The sequence below is a fragment of the Triturus cristatus genome, chromosome 7 (assembly GCF_964204655.1).
Source record: "Triturus cristatus chromosome 7, aTriCri1.1, whole genome shotgun sequence".
NCBI classification, from domain to species: domain Eukaryota; kingdom Metazoa; phylum Chordata; class Amphibia; order Caudata; family Salamandridae; genus Triturus; species Triturus cristatus.
This window is the reverse complement of record NC_140590.1, coordinates 355,430,941-355,452,846: the sequence shown is the minus strand read 5'-3', so window position 1 is coordinate 355,452,846 and position 21,906 is coordinate 355,430,941. Positions and strand designations below refer to the sequence as shown.

The window sequence follows — 21,906 nt, the reverse complement described above, 5'->3', positions numbered from 1 at the left end:
TCCTTTGTCACTCCCTGTGGGCCTGCTAGTGATAGGGGGAGACTTCAACGCGGTGTTGTCCGGGGCGCTTGATCGCCACCCTTTACGGGAACTCAGACCTTCATAGAAATGGCTACCGGACTTCCTGGAGTCCATGGGACTGGTGGATAGGTGGAGGCTACGCAATCCAGACAGGACTCAATACACGTTCTTGATGGAAGCCCACCATAGTCTATATCCTAGTCCCGGCAGGACAGGCGTTTAATATCTGGGAGGTTTGTCACTTGGGTAGAGGCATCTCAGACCACTCTCCGGTCTGGATGAAGGTAGTCCTGGGTCAAATGAGCGCCGGGAGGATAGCCCCCATTAACTCATGGTACCTGAGAGACCCGGAAACTCAGAAGAAAATAGTCCAAGCCACAGACAACTATTTCCAAGACAATGAGGGGACAGTTGACTCAGCTCAGACGCTATGGGAAGCCTACAAAACAGTTATTTGAGGGGAAACCCTATCTCTGATAGCGGGGATGAAAAAGAACAAGCAGGCAGAGTTAGAGCGCGAAGAAGACGAAATACTGAGAGTGGAAGAGGAATTAGCTCAGTCCGTAACAACCGACAAGATACATCTCCTCAAATTGAAGCAAGAGGAATACCAAAGTATAGCCGAGGATGGAGCCAGAGCACAGGGCAGAGATATGCAGAGTAGAATTTACGAACATGGGGATAAAGCAGGGAAGCAAATTGCATGGTTGGATAGGAAGGAGTTGGCGGCCCGGCTGGTGCCCGAAGTGCTAGGCGGAGATTCCGCCCCCATAAATGACCCGCAGGAGATAGCGAACTAATTTGGAGACTACTGTCAAACGATTTACCGTACGACTAGTAAATGCACAGACGACGACAATTGTGGATTACTTAGGGATATTAGACTTCCCACCCTCTCCGATGAAAATAATGAATATCTCGAGTCAGATCTCACAGACGATGAGGTGGCACAGGCAATACGGGGGTGAACTCGTGAAATGCGTCAGGTCCCAATGGCATACCAATTGAATTGTACAAACTGAGACCAGATAAGATAGCCCCGTACCTTCGCTCGATGTTCTTAAAGAGCAGGGACAAGGGGTTGTTCCTCGTTGATCAACGACTTGCAAATATTGTAGTCATTCATAAGGAGGGCAAATCCAAAACCAGCTGTGCGTCCTATAGGCCTATATCGTTGCTGAATGCAGAACCTAAGTTTCTTGCTAAATTACTAGCTACACGCTTGATAAAAGTAATTGACACATTAGTGCACCCGGACCAGTCAGGACTCATGCCACATCAAAATACCACTCTCAATCTATGCCGCCAACATGGCATTCTGGGCAGGGTACCAACTATCCTAGAACCTGCCATTCTGGTCTCCCTAGATGCCATCATGGCATTCAATATGGTCGAATGGCCCTATCTTTTCGCCGTGCTAGACAAACTGGGTTTTACCCCTAACTTTAAGAGCTGGGTCCGCCTGTTATACTCTAGCCCCAAGGCCCAGGTTGTGGTGAACAACTGTAAATCTCAACTTTCCAACTGAGCCGTGGCACGCGCCAGGGTTGCCCTTGATCTCCGCTCATTTTTGCATTAGCTTTGGAGCCGCTGGAGGCGTGGATCCGCAGAGATCAGGTGATTCGCGGGATGCGGTGGTCACCGGGTTGGGAAGACAAGATCTTGTTATACGCGGATGACATCAGAGCCTCCCTGATAGGTCTCCTGGACATTCTAGCAGTGTTTGGGAGATACTCCAGATTCACCATAAACTGGTCGAAGTCTGTGATATTCGTCCTACAGGGGGAATCTCCCAACCTTCCGAGGGGCTGCCCGATACAAATAGTGTGGGATGGCTTCCGTTATCTCGGCGTCTTCATCACGCTGAGTTCGGAGCTCTGCTTTGCCCCTCTCGTTGTTGGGCAAGGCGGTCCTCTTCAAAATGATGGCTCTGCGCCGCTTCCTATACACCCTCCACAATTCAATGGATCCATTTCCCCCTTCTTACTTCAAAGAAATAGAGACTCTTCAAAGAGATCTCTTATGGGATGGTAAGCCCCACATAGCCTTAATCAAACTGACCCTTAATTGGTATGATGGGGACATCAGCCTCCAAAATATTAAAAAGTACTATTAGGCGTCCCATTTGGCAGCTATCAACCAGGGGATCTATGGTCGACCGGATGACCCCGGGTATGCCATGGACAAATGGCTACTTCATTGAGGTGAATACTCCAGAGCGCTCTATGCCGGGCCCCGTAGGTACCCACTCACAGGACCGACTGCACATTCGGTTCATGTATGACATGCGGCTAATAAACAGCTGGGATGGGATCGCAGACTTACCCTGGCAACTCCACTGTGGAACTCTGAAAAGCTGGGTAGCCTATGGCAAACCAAGGGCTTTGATAAATAGGACCTTATAGGACTCTCACAGATCAAAGACATCTGGGGTAAGGAGACTATTCTCCCCTTTGCCTCTCTTCAACAGCAGTACCGCCTGTCAGATACGGAATATTTTCAGTATCTTCAAGTCCGACATGCCTTGCTCACTCACGTCAAGAGAAAATCCACACTGCCGGAGGCCTCCCCCTTGGAGGACATAATACTTGATGGCCACCTTCCTGAGAAAACCATTTCCCTGATTTATAAAAAGCTAATTAATAATATGGAAGATCCATTACAATCACTGAAAGAGAAATGGGTTGGAGACGGATTAGAACTGGATGATGAGGATTGGCAAGAGGCGGTCTACTTCTCGAGAATAGTGGCGGTCCAGGCGAGACTGCGATTGGTACAGCTCAAAATTCTTCACAGGATTTATCTCACGGGGCCGGGCTTGGTGCGCATGGGTAGAGCAGAAACTGGGGAGTGCAGACGTGGATGCGGGGAGACTGGCACATTATATGGGAATGTGTACACATTCAGTCTTATTGGCAAGCCATACATCACACAATACGAGAGGTTCTGAGTATTGACCTGCAGCCGGAGGCCCGTAGATGCCTGCTAAATATTTGGGAACCTACGGATCTCACCTCTTACACTACACAATGGGCAACTCTGGCACTAATGATTGCTAAAAGGAATATTGCGCAGCTTTGGGGGGCCCGTCAGCCACCTACTCTGGGAAAGTAGGAAGAGAGCCTAGACTGGTGTATGTTCTGGGAGAAAACGGTCTATGTTGCAAGGGGGTGCCCTGGTAAATGGACTAGAGTGTTGGGCCCTGGAATCATTACAGAGGGGATATTTGTAACCCACCGACTCCACTGAATAACTCTGAGACTCTTGAGACCCCTTGATTTATTCTACACTTCTAAACTGTGATTTGATTTATTGTGTTCCATATTGAAATCGTGGACTATGTATGGTCCCTTGCTCGAGATTGTCAATGGTGAACTTTGTCGATGATGTTTAATAAAAAGAATTTAAAAAAAAAAAAGATCATATGTGCAGTGGGATGTTTGAGCCCAGTGCCTGTCACCTTAAAGGATTCAAATAAACTCTTGTTGAACCCTATTTCAAAACAAGCTAGAATGCAAAAGTGCAATATACTTTACTTCTAATGTGAAAGTCTGACATGTAAATTGCTATGTTTTTAAAGATGTTGGTGTTCCTTTTGTCCTCATAACTGTTATCATGCCTTATGTTTAGATTATTTACACTGTGAGAGATCCAAGAGATGCCCTGGTCTCTCTCTACTACTTTTCCAAAATGGCTCTCCTCTACAAAGACCCTGGGACCTTTGAACAGTTTTTTGAGCTCTTCCTTAAAGGGGAAGGTAAGTATCTGATGTATGTTTATAAGCAACCTATATTTTCAGGCTTGCTTTTTTTCGGTTGCTTTAGAAAAAAATCATGGCAAAACTTCCTGGCACCTATGATGGTGCATGCAGGGAGGCTAGCAAACATTACAACGTGCTAACCAAGAAAAGAGATAGCAGAGATTTTCCTCTCTGCAATTGGCAACAAAACTCATCTCAACCAGACCAGTCTCTATTAGAATTATTGATACATTTTCAGTTCAGTACATTATGAATCATATATTTTCTCTGCGACTCCCTTTTCAAAGGTCTTGTTCAAGTCTATTTTAGTAGAATCAGCTCAGCGCAGTGTACCAAATTGTTTACACCATGTCCTGTCTCCTTCTCCATGTTCAAGAATATATATCAATAATGGTAAGATATTGTTCTGCTTGGGTTTTTAGATCGGGTGGAACCTGCTCTACAGAGCCCTTCTAACCCAAATGCAGAACGTTACCCCCTCCCTAGGGCCTTTTTACACCTAAATAACCACATATATGCGTACCACCTAAGGACAGGGAATTCCTATTATAATTATATATGGAGGCCTCACAGCCTCGCAATCTCAGACCCAAAATCTCCTACCCATTCGGCAGTGACACCCACAGTCTCGCGGCCCTTGTTAGACCCAGAATCTCCTACCCATTCGGCAGCGACACGCAAGGTCTCGCGGCCTTTGTTAGACCCAGAACCTCCTACCCATTCGGCAGCGACACTCAAAGTCTCGCGGCCTGTGTTAGACCCAGACTCTTCTACCCATTCGGCAGCGACACTCAAAGTCTCGCGGCCTTTGTTAGACCCAGAATCTCCTACCCATTCGGCAGCGACACTCAAAGTCTCGCGGCCTTTTGTTAGACCCAGAACCTCCTACCCATTCGGCAGCGACACTCAAAGTCTCGCGGCCTTTGTTAGACCCAGAACCTCCTACCCATTCGGCAGCGACACTCAAAGTCTCGCGGCCTTTGTTAGACCCAGAATCTCCTACCCATTCGGCAGCGACACTCAAAGTCTCGCGGCCTTTGTTAGACCCAGAACCTCCTACCCATTCGGCAGCGACACTCAAAGTCTCGCGGCCTTTGTTAGACCCAGAACCTCCTACCCATTCGGCAGCGACACTCAAAGTCTCGCGGCCTTTGTTAGACCCAGAATCTCCTACCCATTCGGCAGCCTGCAAAGTTCTCACGGTCCCAGACGGACCCAGATACTCCTACCTCGGCGGCAGCTACAAAGTCCTCGCGGTCCCAGACGGACCCAGGTACTCCTGCCTAGACAGCAGCCTCACACGTGCTCATCCTATGGTTACCACAACATGCAACAAGGGAATCGGTACCACTATGTATCAGATCACACAAGGACTGTTAGTTGAGCACAACCTGTTCTCCAGTTTGAGGAGCTCCCTTCTCCCTTGTTCAGTTACCACTTACCTGTCCAGGATCGTCCTCTGTACAGATCAAACTACAACTGACTAGAAGAATAGGCCATCCTCTCATACAAGAACACGCAGCACATGTTGGGGCATTATAATCGGGACCACTATTTATATATCAGATCACACAGAGACTGTTAGTTAAGCACAACCTGTTCTCCAGTTTGAAGAGCTCCCTTCTCCCTTATTCAGTTACCGCTTACCTGTCCAGGATTCACGTCTGTTCAGATCAAGACAACTGACTAGAAGAATGGGCTATCTTCTCATATAAGAACACGCAGTACATATTGAGACATTACCATCGGGACACTTTATTACTCATACATTTACAATCGCATAACATAGCAATATAATGTGTAACCTACAAAGAAAAGCGAAAGGTTAAGTTATATACTTCAATAGTACAGGGTTAACATCACCTGGTTATATACTCAAAGGTCATCTAGGTTCCCTTTCCGTCTGCGCCTTGGCTTCGCCTGGAAGTCACACCTCTGCAGTCACAGATTTACTCCCTTCTCTTTTTCCTCCGAGTCACTGGAACCTCCTCCTCATCAGCTAATCTCTTCTCTTTAGATTCAGGTTCATCCTCTGTCTTCCCTGGAATAAGTAGTAGCTTTACTGCTAACGGCCAAATGCCGCCTATGGTCTAGAAGCAAGTGCCAGTCTCTGCCTCAGACTTTCACTAATATAGATGTGCATTCTCTCATGGAAATTTCCAGCTCGAAACCTGCCGCCCACCAAATTCCTGTACCTCCCCGTGCCAAGGACACGTTCCCAGCCGGCCGGCCTGTTGTAGTGTCTTCAGCATGAAGGAGAATACAATCCTTCGATAAGGGCCGGCCTGAACCGGTTCTCTTCCAAGCGAATAACACCTTCTAACTAAAACACTGCCTATGACCTAGAAACTTCCCAAGCTGCTAGAGCAGGAGGAAAGATGGAGTCTCTCCCATTTAAGGCCTACCAGGCCTGAATGCAGCACAGCTCCATTAGATACCCTTACTACAGAACATATTACCCCTAATGCTAACGAATCTATCCCCTAGGATATGTATGCAAACCCTGATCTATGGGGAAGAACACAGGGTCATGTTGAAGTGCCTAATAAATAGGCTCTATACACTACTCTAACCCTTAGACTTGAATGGAAAGAGACTGAAGTCACATGGACTGCCCTGCAACACCGGAAGGCCGGGAAAATCGAGCAGTACATTCCACCCTTGACTTCAGTCTATTATACATTCAATAAACATGCTTTCCCGTTTAAGGCCTACCAGGCCTGAATTCAACACAGCTCTATGCAATACCCTCACTATAGGGCAAGTTATTCTCAAGGCTAACAAATCCATCCCCTAGGATATGTATGCAAACCCTGATCTAGGGGGAAGGACACAGGATCATGTTGAAGTGCCTAATATCTCTCCCGTTTAAGGCCTACCAGGCCTGAATTCAGCTCCATGAAATACCCTCACTATAGGGCAAGTTATCCTCAAGGCTACCGAATCTATCCCCTAGGCTATGTGTGCAAACCCTGATCTATGGGGAAGAAGTGCCTAATAAATAGGCTCTATACACTACTCTAACCCTTAGACTTGAATGGAAAGAGACTGAAGTCACATGGACTGCCCTGCAACACCGGAAGGCCGGGAAAATCGAGCAGTACATTCCACCCTTGACTTCAGTCTATTATACATTCAATAAACATGCTTTCCCGATTCAGGCCTACCAGGCCTGAATTCAACACAGCTCTATGAAATACCCTCACTATAGGGCAAGTTATCCTCAAGGCTACCGTACCTATCCCCTAGGCTATGTGTGTAGGCCCTGAGCTATGGGTAGGAGCACGGGATTGTGTCACAAATGTCTAATAGCTAGGCCCTATTCACTACTCCAGTCCTTAGACTCGGATGGAAAGAGACTGAAGTCATATGGACTGCCCTGCAACACCGGAAGGCCGGGAAAATCGAGCAGTACATTCCACCCTTGACTTCAGTCTATTATAAAAAAAAACGAACTGATCTATGTCTAGTACCAGGTGTGCAGAATTGAAGCATTAAAGGAATACACGTGAATAGAGCAACAGATAGAAATCAAAATGCCGATAATAATCAGAATACCTAACAATCGTGTCCATGTTTAAGCAAAAGATAATCAATGGCTGCTCTATTTTGCAAAATGGCTCTACGTTCACCCTGGGCGTCTAATAGTAAGTCGGATAAGACTGTAGAAGTATGATTAATAGATTTGACCATCCAGCAGGCCATTTTCCAAATAGATTTGGCATTATAGACTGCCAAAGCAGAAACACCAATAATTCTCATCCACACAACTTTACACCCACAAGACTGCACCTCAACATACCATACCTTCTATTCTTGGAAAGACTATTTCACTAAAAGGCAGAACACACTTAGGTCAGTACAGAATGGTGGTGGTTGAGGGTCACCATAGAGTGTCAGACCACAAGAGGCTGATTCACTACTTTGCACCCCATGACCCTCGATCATCACCATTCGCATATGTCAAAAACAAAATCTAGCAAATAGCAACTGTATTACATAAGTGAAAAGCAAAATGATCATGAAAGTACTGCATATCGCAGTTGAAAGCAACTAAATTAAAAGTCACAACTACTAAAAAGCACATATTGAAACAGCAACTCATATTGTGAAGCTGCTACACAAAAATACATAGCTCAAAACAAAGCATGACTTGAAAAGCAGCAAAAAACTCATCAAAGGTATGTGATAATCACTGTAGAGCAAATAAAGTTCGCATTCTCCAAACACATGTAGTAGCCACAACTACAGGAGCAGCTAGAAATAGCTCATAGACATCCGGATACATGTGGAATGGATACAGAAAATAAATCAAACAAGCTGTTGAACGCACCTAATGCTTCTAATAATTAAAGTGGAGACTCCACTGTCAAACTCAGATATAGTAGCAATAGCCACAAGTTATCACCGTTCACTAACTCAAAAAAGTAGCTACTCAGAGTGCTGCAGAGCGTCTCTATTCATGTCCACCCCTAAAAAAAAAAAAAAAAAAAAAAAAAAAAAACAGTCCTGCAGCATGAAAAAACACACCGCCTTCATGCAAACAACGTTGGCCGCACGTGAAGGAAAAAGTTCCATACTTCGACGATCCCATGTCGCTTGGAAAGAAGCAGGCCATCATGCTCTCCGGTACACATCAGCAGCTGTATCTTCTTGATAAGGGAGGACCCCATGCAGTCTGGATAGCCACCAGCATCAGCCGCCACCGTCTCGTATTACTCCAGGCTTGGGGGGGGGAGGGAAGGGAAGGGGGGAGGGGAGGGGAGAGGGAGGGCCCCACTCACACGGGAGAAGGGAGTCCCACTCACACGCGGAGAACTGGGCGAATCTGGAAAAGAAACAAGAATCACTTTTCTTGCAAAGAACATTTTCAAAAGTACAATATTTTAATTTCTGTCTATATAGGTCTCCTCCAGCTCTGGGGAATCGGGTAATAATACCACTAACACTTTAGCCTCTAAAGTCTTGATAAAATCCCTCTGTTTCAATACACAGCAAGAAGGGCTGGGGCAGTCTCCTTCTCAGACTTCTCTCACTGCACCCCTCACAGGTTCAGCCCCCCTTCACAAATCTCCGCGGACTCTAAATGGCCTCTTGCCAAAGATAACAAGCAGGGACTACTCCGCCTTCAAGGTTGGAGAGAATTGCACGCCTGCCAACTCACTTGGACTGTCTGCGACTCTGCTCATGGGGGGGGGGGGGCCTGCGCCTGTGCAAGCCTCCCAGACAGTTATGCCCAGGAAGCTGTCCCTACCCACGGAGGAGAGGAGCTGAGATGAGATGACCCCTCCCGTAGGAATTCCTTCCCGGACTTCACAAAGAGCCTGAACACTGCCCAGCGTTGCTGGACGATCTCAATGCAAGCCTCCCAAATAGCAATCTGAAAGACGCCGTCAAATGACCCACTGCCAGAACAGCTATTTTACAGGTCTGAGAGGAAAAATAGCTGTAACTCCTGCTTACCTCAAACAAGACTGCACATGTCTTAAACTGAAAATGCTCTCCCATAGGTAAATCACATAGCCTCTAACCCAGCTTTGTTCAGTATTTGTTGGGGCGCAAAAGCACAATATGTGCCCAGCATCTGAAATAAAAGGGACCTATTAATTCCCTGCACTTTCCTGTGACTAAAAAGGGCACATTGCTCTAGAAGCACCTTAGGAAATAAATGTACATGTTAATGAAGAGACCACATATCAGACTTATTGTACAGAATCAGCTGTGCACATCCAAAATCACATTGTTGCAATCATCTTTTAAAGCAAAATATATCATACAGAGTCAAGTGTAATTTATGTCCGCAACCGGTGATCGAGAAGCTTACAACATTAGTCTGTTTACTTTTATGCACATTCCATGCAGGCTGAGAAAAACTCCCTAGAGGAATTAATTAAAACCGCCTGCGTAGCTCATAGCCTGCCAGCAGTCTCTGTTACACTTATCAAACCTGAATCATTCTGGCATGGAAAAGTGAACAACTTCACAGCCTGGTACACGTTTAATTTTGACGTCAAAGATATATTAGCAAACTGGGCATCAACCAGCTCTGTGTTCAACTTACTACGTTCTCATTGCAAATGCCCACATGTGTAATGCATGGTAACCAACACATGAAAATAACACCGCTGTCTCTCTCCAAGATGCCATCAATCATCTGCTGAATAACACCCTTCCTTGCAACTACGGAGACTGGAATTTCAAGGGAGTTCCACGTTTCAGAGCCACGATATGAGAACTTACATGCACTTTACAACTGAAAACAGTAGATATGCATTCCTTAACTAACACTTGAAAGGGATCCAGCCCTCTCTGCCTCACGTAGCAAGCTATTTACAAGCACCCTTCAGAAGACACGCTGAAATATACACATACCAATTCTAAAGCAGCACAATGAGCTCACTTCACGAGCCAGCACATCATACCGTCTGCCCCCATTCAAATAAATCAAGTGATGTGCAAAAGTCTGTCTCCAATTACTCAGCCCACTCCCGGGCTAGGGCTTCACAAGGCATTGAATCCCAGCCGGGAATATCAATGGGCAACTTAAAAGCATATGTACAATGTTAAGAACAGATTGCAAAAGAAGAGAGAAGAAGAAAAAGAAAAGAAAGAAGAAGAAAGGCTAGACACAGCAGTATATTACAAAGAACATACAAACAAAGTCACGCACACACTAAAAGCAAACACGGGACCACACAACGCACACAGAATACGTAAACTGTTTGTGACGCCAAATGTTCTGCTTGGGTTTTTAGATCGGGTGGAACCTGCTCTACAGAGCCCTTCTAACCCAAATGCAGAACGTTACCCCCTCCCTAGGGCCTTTTTACACCTAAATAACCACATATATGCGTACCACCTAAGGACAGGGAATTCCTATTATAATTATATATGGAGGCCTCACAGCCTCGCAATCTCAGACCCAAAATCTCCTACCCATTCGGCAGTGACACCCACAGTCTCGCGGCCCTTGTTAGACCCAGAATCTCCTACCCATTCGGCAGCGACACGCAAGGTCTCGCGGCCTTTGTTAGACCCAGAACCTCCTACCCATTCGGCAGCGACACTCAAAGTCTCGCGGCCTGTGTTAGACCCAGACTCTTCTACCCATTCGGCAGCGACACTCAAAGTCTCGCGGCCTTTGTTAGACCCAGAATCTCCTACCCATTCGGCAGCGACACTCAAAGTCTCGCGGCCTTTTGTTAGACCCAGAACCTCCTACCCATTCGGCAGCGACACTCAAAGTCTCGCGGCCTTTGTTAGACCCAGAACCTCCTACCCATTCGGCAGCGACACTCAAAGTCTCGCGGCCTTTGTTAGACCCAGAATCTCCTACCCATTCGGCAGCGACACTCAAAGTCTCGCGGCCTTTGTTAGACCCAGAACCTCCTACCCATTCGGCAGCGACACTCAAAGTCTCGCGGCCTTTGTTAGACCCAGAACCTCCTACCCATTCGGCAGCGACACTCAAAGTCTCGCGGCCTTTGTTAGACCCAGAATCTCCTACCCATTCGGCAGCCTGCAAAGTTCTCACGGTCCCAGACGGACCCAGATACTCCTACCTCGGCGGCAGCTACAAAGTCCTCGCGGTCCCAGACGGACCCAGGTACTCCTGCCTAGACAGCAGCCTCACACGTGCTCATCCTATGGTTACCACAACATGCAACAAGGGAATCGGTACCACTATGTATCAGATCACACAAGGACTGTTAGTTGAGCACAACCTGTTCTCCAGTTTGAGGAGCTCCCTTCTCCCTTGTTCAGTTACCACTTACCTGTCCAGGATCGTCCTCTGTACAGATCAAACTACAACTGACTAGAAGAATAGGCCATCCTCTCATACAAGAACACGCAGCACATGTTGGGGCATTATAATCGGGACCACTATTTATATATCAGATCACACAGAGACTGTTAGTTAAGCACAACCTGTTCTCCAGTTTGAAGAGCTCCCTTCTCCCTTATTCAGTTACCGCTTACCTGTCCAGGATTCACGTCTGTTCAGATCAAGACAACTGACTAGAAGAATGGGCTATCTTCTCATATAAGAACACGCAGTACATATTGAGACATTACCATCGGGACACTTTATTACTCATACATTTACAATCGCATAACATAGCAATATAATGTGTAACCTACAAAGAAAAGCGAAAGGTTAAGTTATATACTTCAATAGTACAGGGTTAACATCACCTGGTTATATACTCAAAGGTCATCTAGGTTCCCTTTCCGTCTGCGCCTTGGCTTCGCCTGGAAGTCACACCTCTGCAGTCACAGATTTACTCCCTTCTCTTTTTCCTCCGAGTCACTGGAACCTCCTCCTCATCAGCTAATCTCTTCTCTTTAGATTCAGGTTCATCCTCTGTCTTCCCTGGAATAAGTAGTAGCTTTACTGCTAACGGCCAAATGCCGCCTATGGTCTAGAAGCAAGTGCCAGTCTCTGCCTCAGACTTTCACTAATATAGATGTGCATTCTCTCATGGAAATTTCCAGCTCGAAACCTGCCGCCCACCAAATTCCTGTACCTCCCCGTGCCAAGGACACGTTCCCAGCCGGCCGGCCTGTTGTAGTGTCTTCAGCATGAAGGAGAATACAATCCTTCGATAAGGGCCGGCCTGAACCGGTTCTCTTCCAAGCGAATAACACCTTCTAACTAAAACACTGCCTATGACCTAGAAACTTCCCAAGCTGCTAGAGCAGGAGGAAAGATGGAGTCTCTCCCATTTAAGGCCTACCAGGCCTGAATGCAGCACAGCTCCATTAGATACCCTTACTACAGAACATATTACCCCTAATGCTAACGAATCTATCCCCTAGGATATGTATGCAAACCCTGATCTATGGGGAAGAACACAGGGTCATGTTGAAGTGCCTAATAAATAGGCTCTATACACTACTCTAACCCTTAGACTTGAATGGAAAGAGACTGAAGTCACATGGACTGCCCTGCAACACCGGAAGGCCGGGAAAATCGAGCAGTACATTCCACCCTTGACTTCAGTCTATTATACATTCAATAAACATGCTTTCCCGTTTAAGGCCTACCAGGCCTGAATTCAACACAGCTCTATGCAATACCCTCACTATAGGGCAAGTTATTCTCAAGGCTAACAAATCCATCCCCTAGGATATGTATGCAAACCCTGATCTAGGGGGAAGGACACAGGATCATGTTGAAGTGCCTAATATCTCTCCCGTTTAAGGCCTACCAGGCCTGAATTCAGCTCCATGAAATACCCTCACTATAGGGCAAGTTATCCTCAAGGCTACCGAATCTATCCCCTAGGCTATGTGTGCAAACCCTGATCTATGGGGAAGAAGTGCCTAATAAATAGGCTCTATACACTACTCTAACCCTTAGACTTGAATGGAAAGAGACTGAAGTCACATGGACTGCCCTGCAACACCGGAAGGCCGGGAAAATCGAGCAGTACAGATATCAACGACTAATACAGTAGATGCCGTTCTATTTAGAACTTCTGGCTACTCTCCAGTATTCTGTTTTCTTTTACAATAGGTAGCATGTTTACTGTATGGCTGCCTTAATTTTATTTTTCTTATTTTTAATCTGCTAGCACCTTGATATTGCATGTAACTGAATTTAATGGATCTTTTTTGCATGGTACCAGTAGGAACCAACTCTGGGACAGTTGCACCTCTCACAGCAGCGAATGCTGCAGGTAAGAGCGGCGGGGGGGGTGCAGCCAGGTGAGGGGGGATTTCGAGAGACGACCACAAGGGAAAATGGAATAAATAATTAATTTTCCCTCATGGTCGTCTCTCAAAACCCCCCCTCACCTGGCCCCACCGCTCTTACCTGCAGTGACCATGGGTGACCTCTCATGTGATCACATTGTTTATCATGCAAAAATAGATGGGCGAAAATGTGAAACAATCTTGTTTTTATTTGTGGTGGAAGTGTACAAATTTATTTTTGGGGGACTCAAATGTAATTTTACCCACTTTTTACCTGTACCTCATTTGCGTACACATGTCATGGCTTATCCAGTATAGATCGCTGTAGAGCTGTTACATGCACTTGTTTACAGTTATGCATGACTCGTAAGAACTACCAATGGTCTACCAATGGTCTAGCCGAAGCTTACTTACGATAGGAAATTATTACATTTGCACTATTTTGTACCTACACAATGGGATTTGCGAGTCTGCATAACCATATAAAACTCCTCATCCTGCAAAATATATTTCAATAGTGAATGCTAAGAGATATATAACCTTAGATGATTTTTTTGATTTTGTTAAAAAGTAGATTTGTTTTTATCTCCTCTACTAGATTCAACTAAGAGTGCATGGGGAAAAGCACTAAGTAAAAGATCCCTTTACTACCTCTTTTACTTACTTTCTATTACCCCTTGGAACACCCTACTGATGAGGAAATTTGTTGTGAATATTTTTGAAAGGTTTTGTTTCAAGAAGGTACATATATACCTACCCCACATTGTTGTATTTGCTTTTCAAGCACCCTTGCTTTTTTGCCCCTTCTATCTTTCTGTGGATTGCTGGAATTTGTCTGGTACTCCCCATTACAAGAGTAAAGCAGTGTTGCAAAATTTCTGCCAATTCCATGGGCAGAACGGAATATTCCTCCTACCCCTAATACACATCTGAACGTTTCCTTGATGCCTTACCTACAACCCTTCAATACGCTTTCATTGACAATGTAATCTCAATTCAAGACGCCTGATCTAACCTTTGATTTTACCACCAAACTCTCTTCCTCAAACCACATAACCAACATTTCACTTGCCACTGGCAGAAGTTGAAACCCACATTACTTTATTGTCATCTCTGGCTCACTCTGACCTTTGTTAAAATTCCCTTTACCTTGCCCTAATCCCTAAACTATTTGCCCATCATACGCCTCTGACCTACTCATCGCTGATAGCTTTAACACTATTTAATTTCATGATAAGCAAATTTACACTTAAGATCTATTCACAAAGTGACCACTAGTCTGCCTACTCCATAAAACAAAAACAGTCTAAAATACTTTATAATATTTGGATTTCCATATCTTTGTCATTATAAAGGATATGCTGGAGTGAACAGAGAGGCTGCCCTGGAACTCTTATATTGCTAACCAACAAATGGTTCAACAGGGCAGCCTCTGGCATGAAAGACTTTACACTCTTGGACTTATCATCATGTATTACCCTCTTCAGCCTCAATAAATGCTTGATACCCCTCCTAATTAATAGGTTCCTATGTAACACATAGTGATCCCTTTGTACATTGTTCTATTTTCAGCATTCATGATTAAGGTCTTCTGGAATTGATAAACTCAAAAATGGTACAAATGGAATAGCATTTGGCACTAGCATTTAGCACGTAAACTAGTTTGTACCTAATCAATACATGAATAGGTCTCTTTAGATGGCAAAAAGTTATATAAATGCATCAATATTTTGACTTGTAGTCTGCGTGACAGTGTTAAGATAATCAACCTTCTCAAATATAATATGTAAGAGAAACTTCCATCATCGCTTATTGATCACGGACTAAACATTGAAGTTAACATGTATTTGATTGGCATACACCCTTTTCCATGGTGACTCAAACATTCTTTCTACAGCTTTCACAGAGCATATAATACAAATTATATTAGATATCAAGCCAGCATGTCAAAGTTATAATCACATTTCCTTTATAGACTTTATGCAGTAGAGCCTATTTGTATCACTTCTTTCTTGAAAAATTGATCTGCTGATCTAATTGGCATGGGCAAATATTTGCTTTTATATAGACATTCTAAATTGGCTTATATTTTTAATCTGTATATGTGTTGTGTAGGAAATTGGGTTACTGGTTGAGGAGGATGAAACCCTGCTCAAGCAGAAACAGCAATCCTTGTCAGGGCGAAGTCACAAGCAACCCTAAATCAACCTGTTCTTAACCCTCTGGTAGCTTGGCATAGAGAAGCAGGCCTAACTTATCTTATTAGCATTGTGTAAAGTATTTAGGCAGCACTTCAAACAGTAATAAAGTGAGAACACAACACAAGAACAATGCCACACCAATTTAGAAAACTAGAGTACATTTTAATAAATAATTAAAGACCAAAATGACTAAAACAATTCAGTAGAACTGGAGCTATGCAATTTTAAATATTTAAGTAGAAATAGTGCCAAAAAGCACAAGGCACCAACTCTGGGTATCTGGTTACGCTAGACCGAAACAAAGTCATAAGTTCAGTCCGACCGCAATGGAGTGCGGGCTGGCTACCGGGTCCCAGTTAGGCCCGCTGAACAAGAGTACCTTAAATCCTGTTTTGCAGAGCCCCTCATTGAGGATGCTTTGCTCAGCCAAGGTGATGTGAGGTCCGGGTTGGTGAGGCATCATGCAGCATTGGTTTCAAGGGACTGTGAGGCAGTGATGCAAGGTCCTGCATTAGAGATGCATTGCACAGAGGTGGTTCTGATGAGGCTGTGGACTGCGAGGGCAATGCAAAGTCCTAGCTCTTGGATAGTCTGTGTGGCAGTGGCGATGCGTTGGTTCAGCTTGGGATTGTGCAGCAGAGTAGATGGGTTGGTTTTGCAAGGCCCATGGATGGGCTGGCAGAGCACCTTCGGGCCAAAAGTACAGGAGTGAGGTGGCACCGCTTGGCAGGGTAGGACTAACAGTACTGAGGTCAATGTTGTTGGAAACATGTTATCTCCCTGAGGCTTCTGATCAGAAGGTCAGTCAACTAGTCCTTGGAGTCACTCAAGAGTCCTGAGTTCAGTGTTGCAGGTCCATTCCTTTGCACCCAGTCAGCAGCGCAGCAGGACAGCAGTCCTTCAGAGCAGGAGTCTACTAGAGTGTCAGCCCTTTCAGCAGCATGGAAGTCTTTCTTCTTAGCAGCATCCACAGGTCCAGAGGTGTACAGAAGAGTTGGTATCTGATGTCCAATAGTTATACCTGGTGCCCACTTTGAAGTGGAAGAATCTTTCAGATGATTCCAACCCTCAGAGGTGCTTGGAATTTCCTGCTCCCCTACCCTGGCCCCAGATTGTATAAAAGTACCATATTCAGAATCGTGATTAAAAATCTTACCTCACCATTAAAGAGTGCTTTTAATTACACACTCAATCTTTAGACACAAAACTCGACCTGTCTATGTACTCCCAATTAGAAGTCACTGTTTATTAAAAGTAATAATATTACTCCAATATTATCTTGTGGGAGAGATAGGCAGTGTAGTAGTGAAAATGGAATTTGAGAGTTTTTATTAATTTAATTTATAGCATGTGTAATGCGCATATTTTCACCAAACTGATATCCTGGTGCTAAACGTTTATGTAAAGGGACAGCACTGCTAGCGTAAAAAGAAAGAATGAGGAGAAGAGTCACTTAGGGAAAAACCTGGTCTTTAAAGCTTTCCTGAATTGCAGCAATTCCGTTCATGACCTAAGAGTGGGTGACAATTCATTTTACAACTGGGCTGTCTTAACTATAAAAGCCCGAACACCTTGTCTTATTTTACAAAAGGTATTAATGTGAATGAGATTTGCAGAACTCAGCAAAGATATATCCCAGGAGATTATCATTTCAGTCTATGTTGTAAAGGCACAGAACCCTTGCCATGTAGAGCGTTAAACACAAAACACATGGCTTTAAAGATGATCCTCTGCCTCAGTGGAAGCCAATGCAAATCCTTCAGTTATTTGGATGCTGAAGATCTACAGGGTCTGTTTAAAGCATGTTTAGCTGCTGCCACTTAGACTCTATGCAGTCTGTTGATCAAATATTCAGGAGCTCCAAGTAATAGGACATTGCAGTAGTCCAACCTACTGAGTATGGCACTATGCACAATGAGAGATTTAGCTTGGTTAGGTAGAAAAAGGTAGCTCCTTTTTCATTACTAGGGTGTGTAAAACTGAATGGTACATATCCAACATTTTAAATACAACGCACCATGCCCTCTGTGTAGGGCCTACCTTAGTGGTGACATATATGTATTAAAAAGAAACGTTTGAGCCTGGCAAGGTGTCTCTCTTGCCCGGTCAAAATGGAAGTTTAAAACTGCACATCAAGGCTACAATAACAGTCCTTGGATATGATTATGAAGGCTACTTGAATAAGTGGCACAAACAGTGCTGCAGACCCACTAGTAGTATTTAATTTACAGGCCCCGGGTACATGTGGTATCACTCTACTACAGACGTATCAGTAAATTAAATGCACCAATTTGGTTTGAGCCAATTCAACTATGTTTTAAGGAGAGAGCACAAGCACCTGCACTTTAGCACTGGGTAGCAGTGGTAAAGTGTGCAGAGTCCTAAGGCCAGCAAAACAAGATCAGCAGAAATAGAAGGGGTGAAGTAAAATGTTTTGGGGTACACCTTCCTAAAGCTGACAGGTCCAACATATTGTAATTGTAATAAGAATATGGTTCTATTTAAAAAGATATTTCAACTAGTACTTCCTTTTTTCTAATATGCACTTCGGTGAAGAAATAACTTTAAAAAGTATCTAGGAGGCAGTTTTCATGAGAATGAGATTCCTGTGCAGCAGGTAATGTTATTATGAGATAACTTGTCATGTAAATTCATTCATTCATTGAATGTAATGGGGCAGCCATGTTAATTTTATCTTGCGATGGAAAACATCTAGGTGTACCAATGTGTTAGAATTCATAAGTGCATTAAACATGGTACAAAAAGTCTGTGGGTGCTGCAAAATAATCCCCATAAAGGCAAAATTAGGTTAAGGCAGATGTGGGAGCATTGCAAAATGAGACCATGCAAGATTGCAATAGAGGACCAGACACACAGGTAAGAGTGCACATTACTGCAAATAAACCCCAACTGAACCAATCAGATATATAAATGGTGTTGTGGAACACTGATAAGGTGTGGTTACATTAGTGAATGCATACTTCATTCCTAATAGGAATGGGGGCACACAGAGTCAAAAAGGATGGCCAGCATCTGCACTAGGAAACCTTGAATGGAAATAAGGAGAAAATTAAAGTGAAATGAGAGATTCAAGATATTCTGTTTTCGTGGGTAATAGACTAAAGGAAAGAAAAGACAGAAGGGCGAAACAATAGAAGGACGAGAAAGGTAAGAGATTAACTGGCACATGCATCAAGCCAAAATCCAGTCGGTAAAATACCGAATCGCTAAAATCACCCGTTAACGAGTAAAATAAACCGAATCCCAATGCATCAACCCAAAACGTGAACAAATAACGAATCGCTAAATGAAATCCGGTAAAATACCGAATCGCAAATAACCAACATGCAAAAATACCGAATCCCTAAATACCGAATTAGCAATCACCGAAATCACTAATAGCTCCCGGCAAGTGCCAATGGCTAATAACGAATCGCAACCCAATGCAACAACAGTCGCAAATACCGAAAATCCCAAAAATCGCTATTTAGCATAAACTAAATAAGGGGAATCAGAACCTGGAGGTAAAGTTAAAAAAAAAGTCATGTGAATAAAAAAAAAAAATTAAACATGTGCAACTGATTGTGTTAATCACCAAACCCTTAAATGTGGCCAAGGAGACCCTTTTGGCTACCACAAAATGGCAGCCCTCTACGTGCTTGCAAGGAGGATGTGTATTAATGCGGCAGGACAGCGCAGGAGAAGGGTCCAGGAGAGAGTTTTCAGACTGCGCATCACCTTGCTCGGGCAGAATGAGGACGATGTGTACGAGAAGTATCGACTGAATCGTGCCATGATCATGCGCCTCATTGCAGACCTGGAACCATTACTGCAGCACCAGACACACCGGACCAATGCAATCCCTGCGCATGTCCAGGTCCTATGCAGCCTGCACCTACTGGCCTCAGGAAGTTTCCAGGGGGTAATTGCGGTAGCCGGAGGCGTATCGCAAAGCGCACTCTCACGCTTCTTCAAGAAATTCCTAGATGCCATGCTGACAATGCTACACACCCACATCAGCTTCCCCACAACCCCACAGCAGTTGGACCGCAACAAACAGGCATTCTACCAGGTGGCACAATTCCCCCATGTAATTGGATGCATCGACTGTACGCATATCCCCATATGTCCACCCGCAGCAAATGAGTACATATTCCGTAACCGCAAGTCATACCACTCAATCAACGTGCAGGTTGTGTGCGATGCCAATCACATCATAACGGACCTAGTGGCACAATTTCCGGGGAGCACACACGACTCCTACATATTCCGCCACAGTGGAATCCACAGGCGTCTACTCAACGGAGAATTTGGAGAGGGACTCCTGCTTGGTACGTACAAATTCCGCTTCCCCACATGAACACCACACATGTATGAACATCACCATTGCTAAGTCTTTGCTTCTATCTTCTAGGTGACAGTGCTTACGCCCTGCGTGAATATATACTCACCCCATACATCAATCCAGCAACCCCACAGGAACAACGCTACAACGCAGCACACATAAGCACTAGGAATGTCATAGAGAGGACATTTGGGATTCTGAAGAGTCGCTTTAGAATCCTACATAAGACTGGCGGCGCCTTGCTATACAAACCTGAAACCTGCTGCAGGATTATTGCTGTATGTGCAATGCTGCACAACATTGCGACCAGAAGGGGGATACCCATAGAGGTGGACAGGAATGACGACCACCGGGATGACCAACCACCCGCCCAACACCGACAGGCACACGTCCCTAACACAGCAGAGGGCCATAGGAGGCGGACATACATCATGCAACATCATTTCTGAATCACGTGAGAATGATACATTACTATTTTGTTGGGGGTGCAACTGTTTAATGCACAGTAGCACTGCGGTATGTGCAACCAAACAAGCAATGTAAATAATGCTCCACATGACAAAAGTTATTACAAATGTGTGTTAAAGTCACGGCTGTGCAGCCTCAGGAAGGGGAGGACCATGGTTGCCCCACCACGGTCAGGTATGGCTGTAAATCTGTCTAGTGGCGCTTTCCACATACACCAAGCCTCCGCTCAGGTGTCTCCGACGCCTCACCACGGCCTGTCCCCGTGGAGGCCCGCGAACTGCAGCGCCTGGTGCTGGCCTCTGCCACTGACACACTGCTGACACTCGAGGCAGCCTCACTGCCGTCTTCCCCTCCCAATGCACCAGCACTGAATGTGCTGCTCTGTAGGTGTTCGACAGCAGCGGTCATCTGCCCTAGTGCCTTGGCAACATCCCCGCAAAAGTGCCCAAGGTCCACCTGCAAGGACACCGAGCGGCGTGCCAACACTGCGGTGCTGTTGCTGAGACGTGTGATGGCCTTTGTAGAGGCCGCGGACCGCACCAATTGCTGACGGTGCCTCCTCCTCTCGCACTCATGGCCCTCCCTCATGGCACGGGTGAGCTCATGGATGTCCTCCCTGAGGTGCCCATTGCCCTCTGCCACCACAGTGGTCATGTCCCTAACCGCCGCAGTCATGGCACGCATTTCCCTTGCAAGGCGCACGATATTTGAGCTTATTGTTGCCATGTGTCGTCCATGTAGGCGCTGTACACGCAGCATCCTCTCCTCGATGGCAGAAGTTTGTGGGAGATCAAGGTCGCCTGAGGAGACAGAACTTGACCGAGCCCTGCGCCGCTGTTGCAGTCTGCCGCGTCCAGGTGGTGCAGCAGGCAGTGTGATGGTGCACAGACTTTGTCCCAATTGTGTGGAGGGTGTTCCCATCACCTGCAAGTGCGCAACTTGGGACCTGCGCCTCGCGCTTTAGTGGCTGTTGTAGCTGCAGTTGGTGTGGCTGGTGCTGGTGCTGGTGGTGCTGGTGGTGGTGGTGGTGGGGTGGCAGGTGGAGGTGATGTATGCGCATCCTGCGCTGTCTCCATGTCGGAATCCACAGGTGTCTCGGATATAATCAGCTGCCCGCTGTCGTCCGATTCCCCAGGAGATGCATCTGTGTGTGAAACAGTGCATGGTTAGTGGGATAGTTACACCTACGTAGTGTCGTACACATACATGTCCCTCTGTGATCCACTAAATAAACAGTCTCTATCCATGTTCAACTTATGTGGTGATTCGTAATTGTTTACGCCTGTACATGCGCACTGGGCTGACTAGACTACAACTCCCATGATGCACTAGTGTTAACAGTAAAGCTGTGTGGGCCAAAGCTGCATGCACACTCAGATCCTGCTGGGGGCATGGGAATGGATTTACGCTAT

The 21,906-nt window shown here is 45.4% G+C and overlaps 1 protein-coding gene across 2 annotated transcripts in view; it reads left to right on the top strand.

Annotated features, from left to right (window-relative positions):
• Positions 1–21,906, top strand: part of LOC146809656 (sulfotransferase 2B1-like) — a 710,434-nt gene that overhangs the window by 341,790 nt on the left and 346,738 nt on the right. For both annotated transcript variants that reach the window (XM_085616512.1, XM_085616511.1), the window contains exon 4: positions 3,652–3,778. In XM_085616512.1, the coding sequence (XP_085472638.1) occupies positions 3,652–3,778 (127 nt within the window). The remainder of the gene's footprint in view (positions 1–3,651; positions 3,779–21,906) is intronic.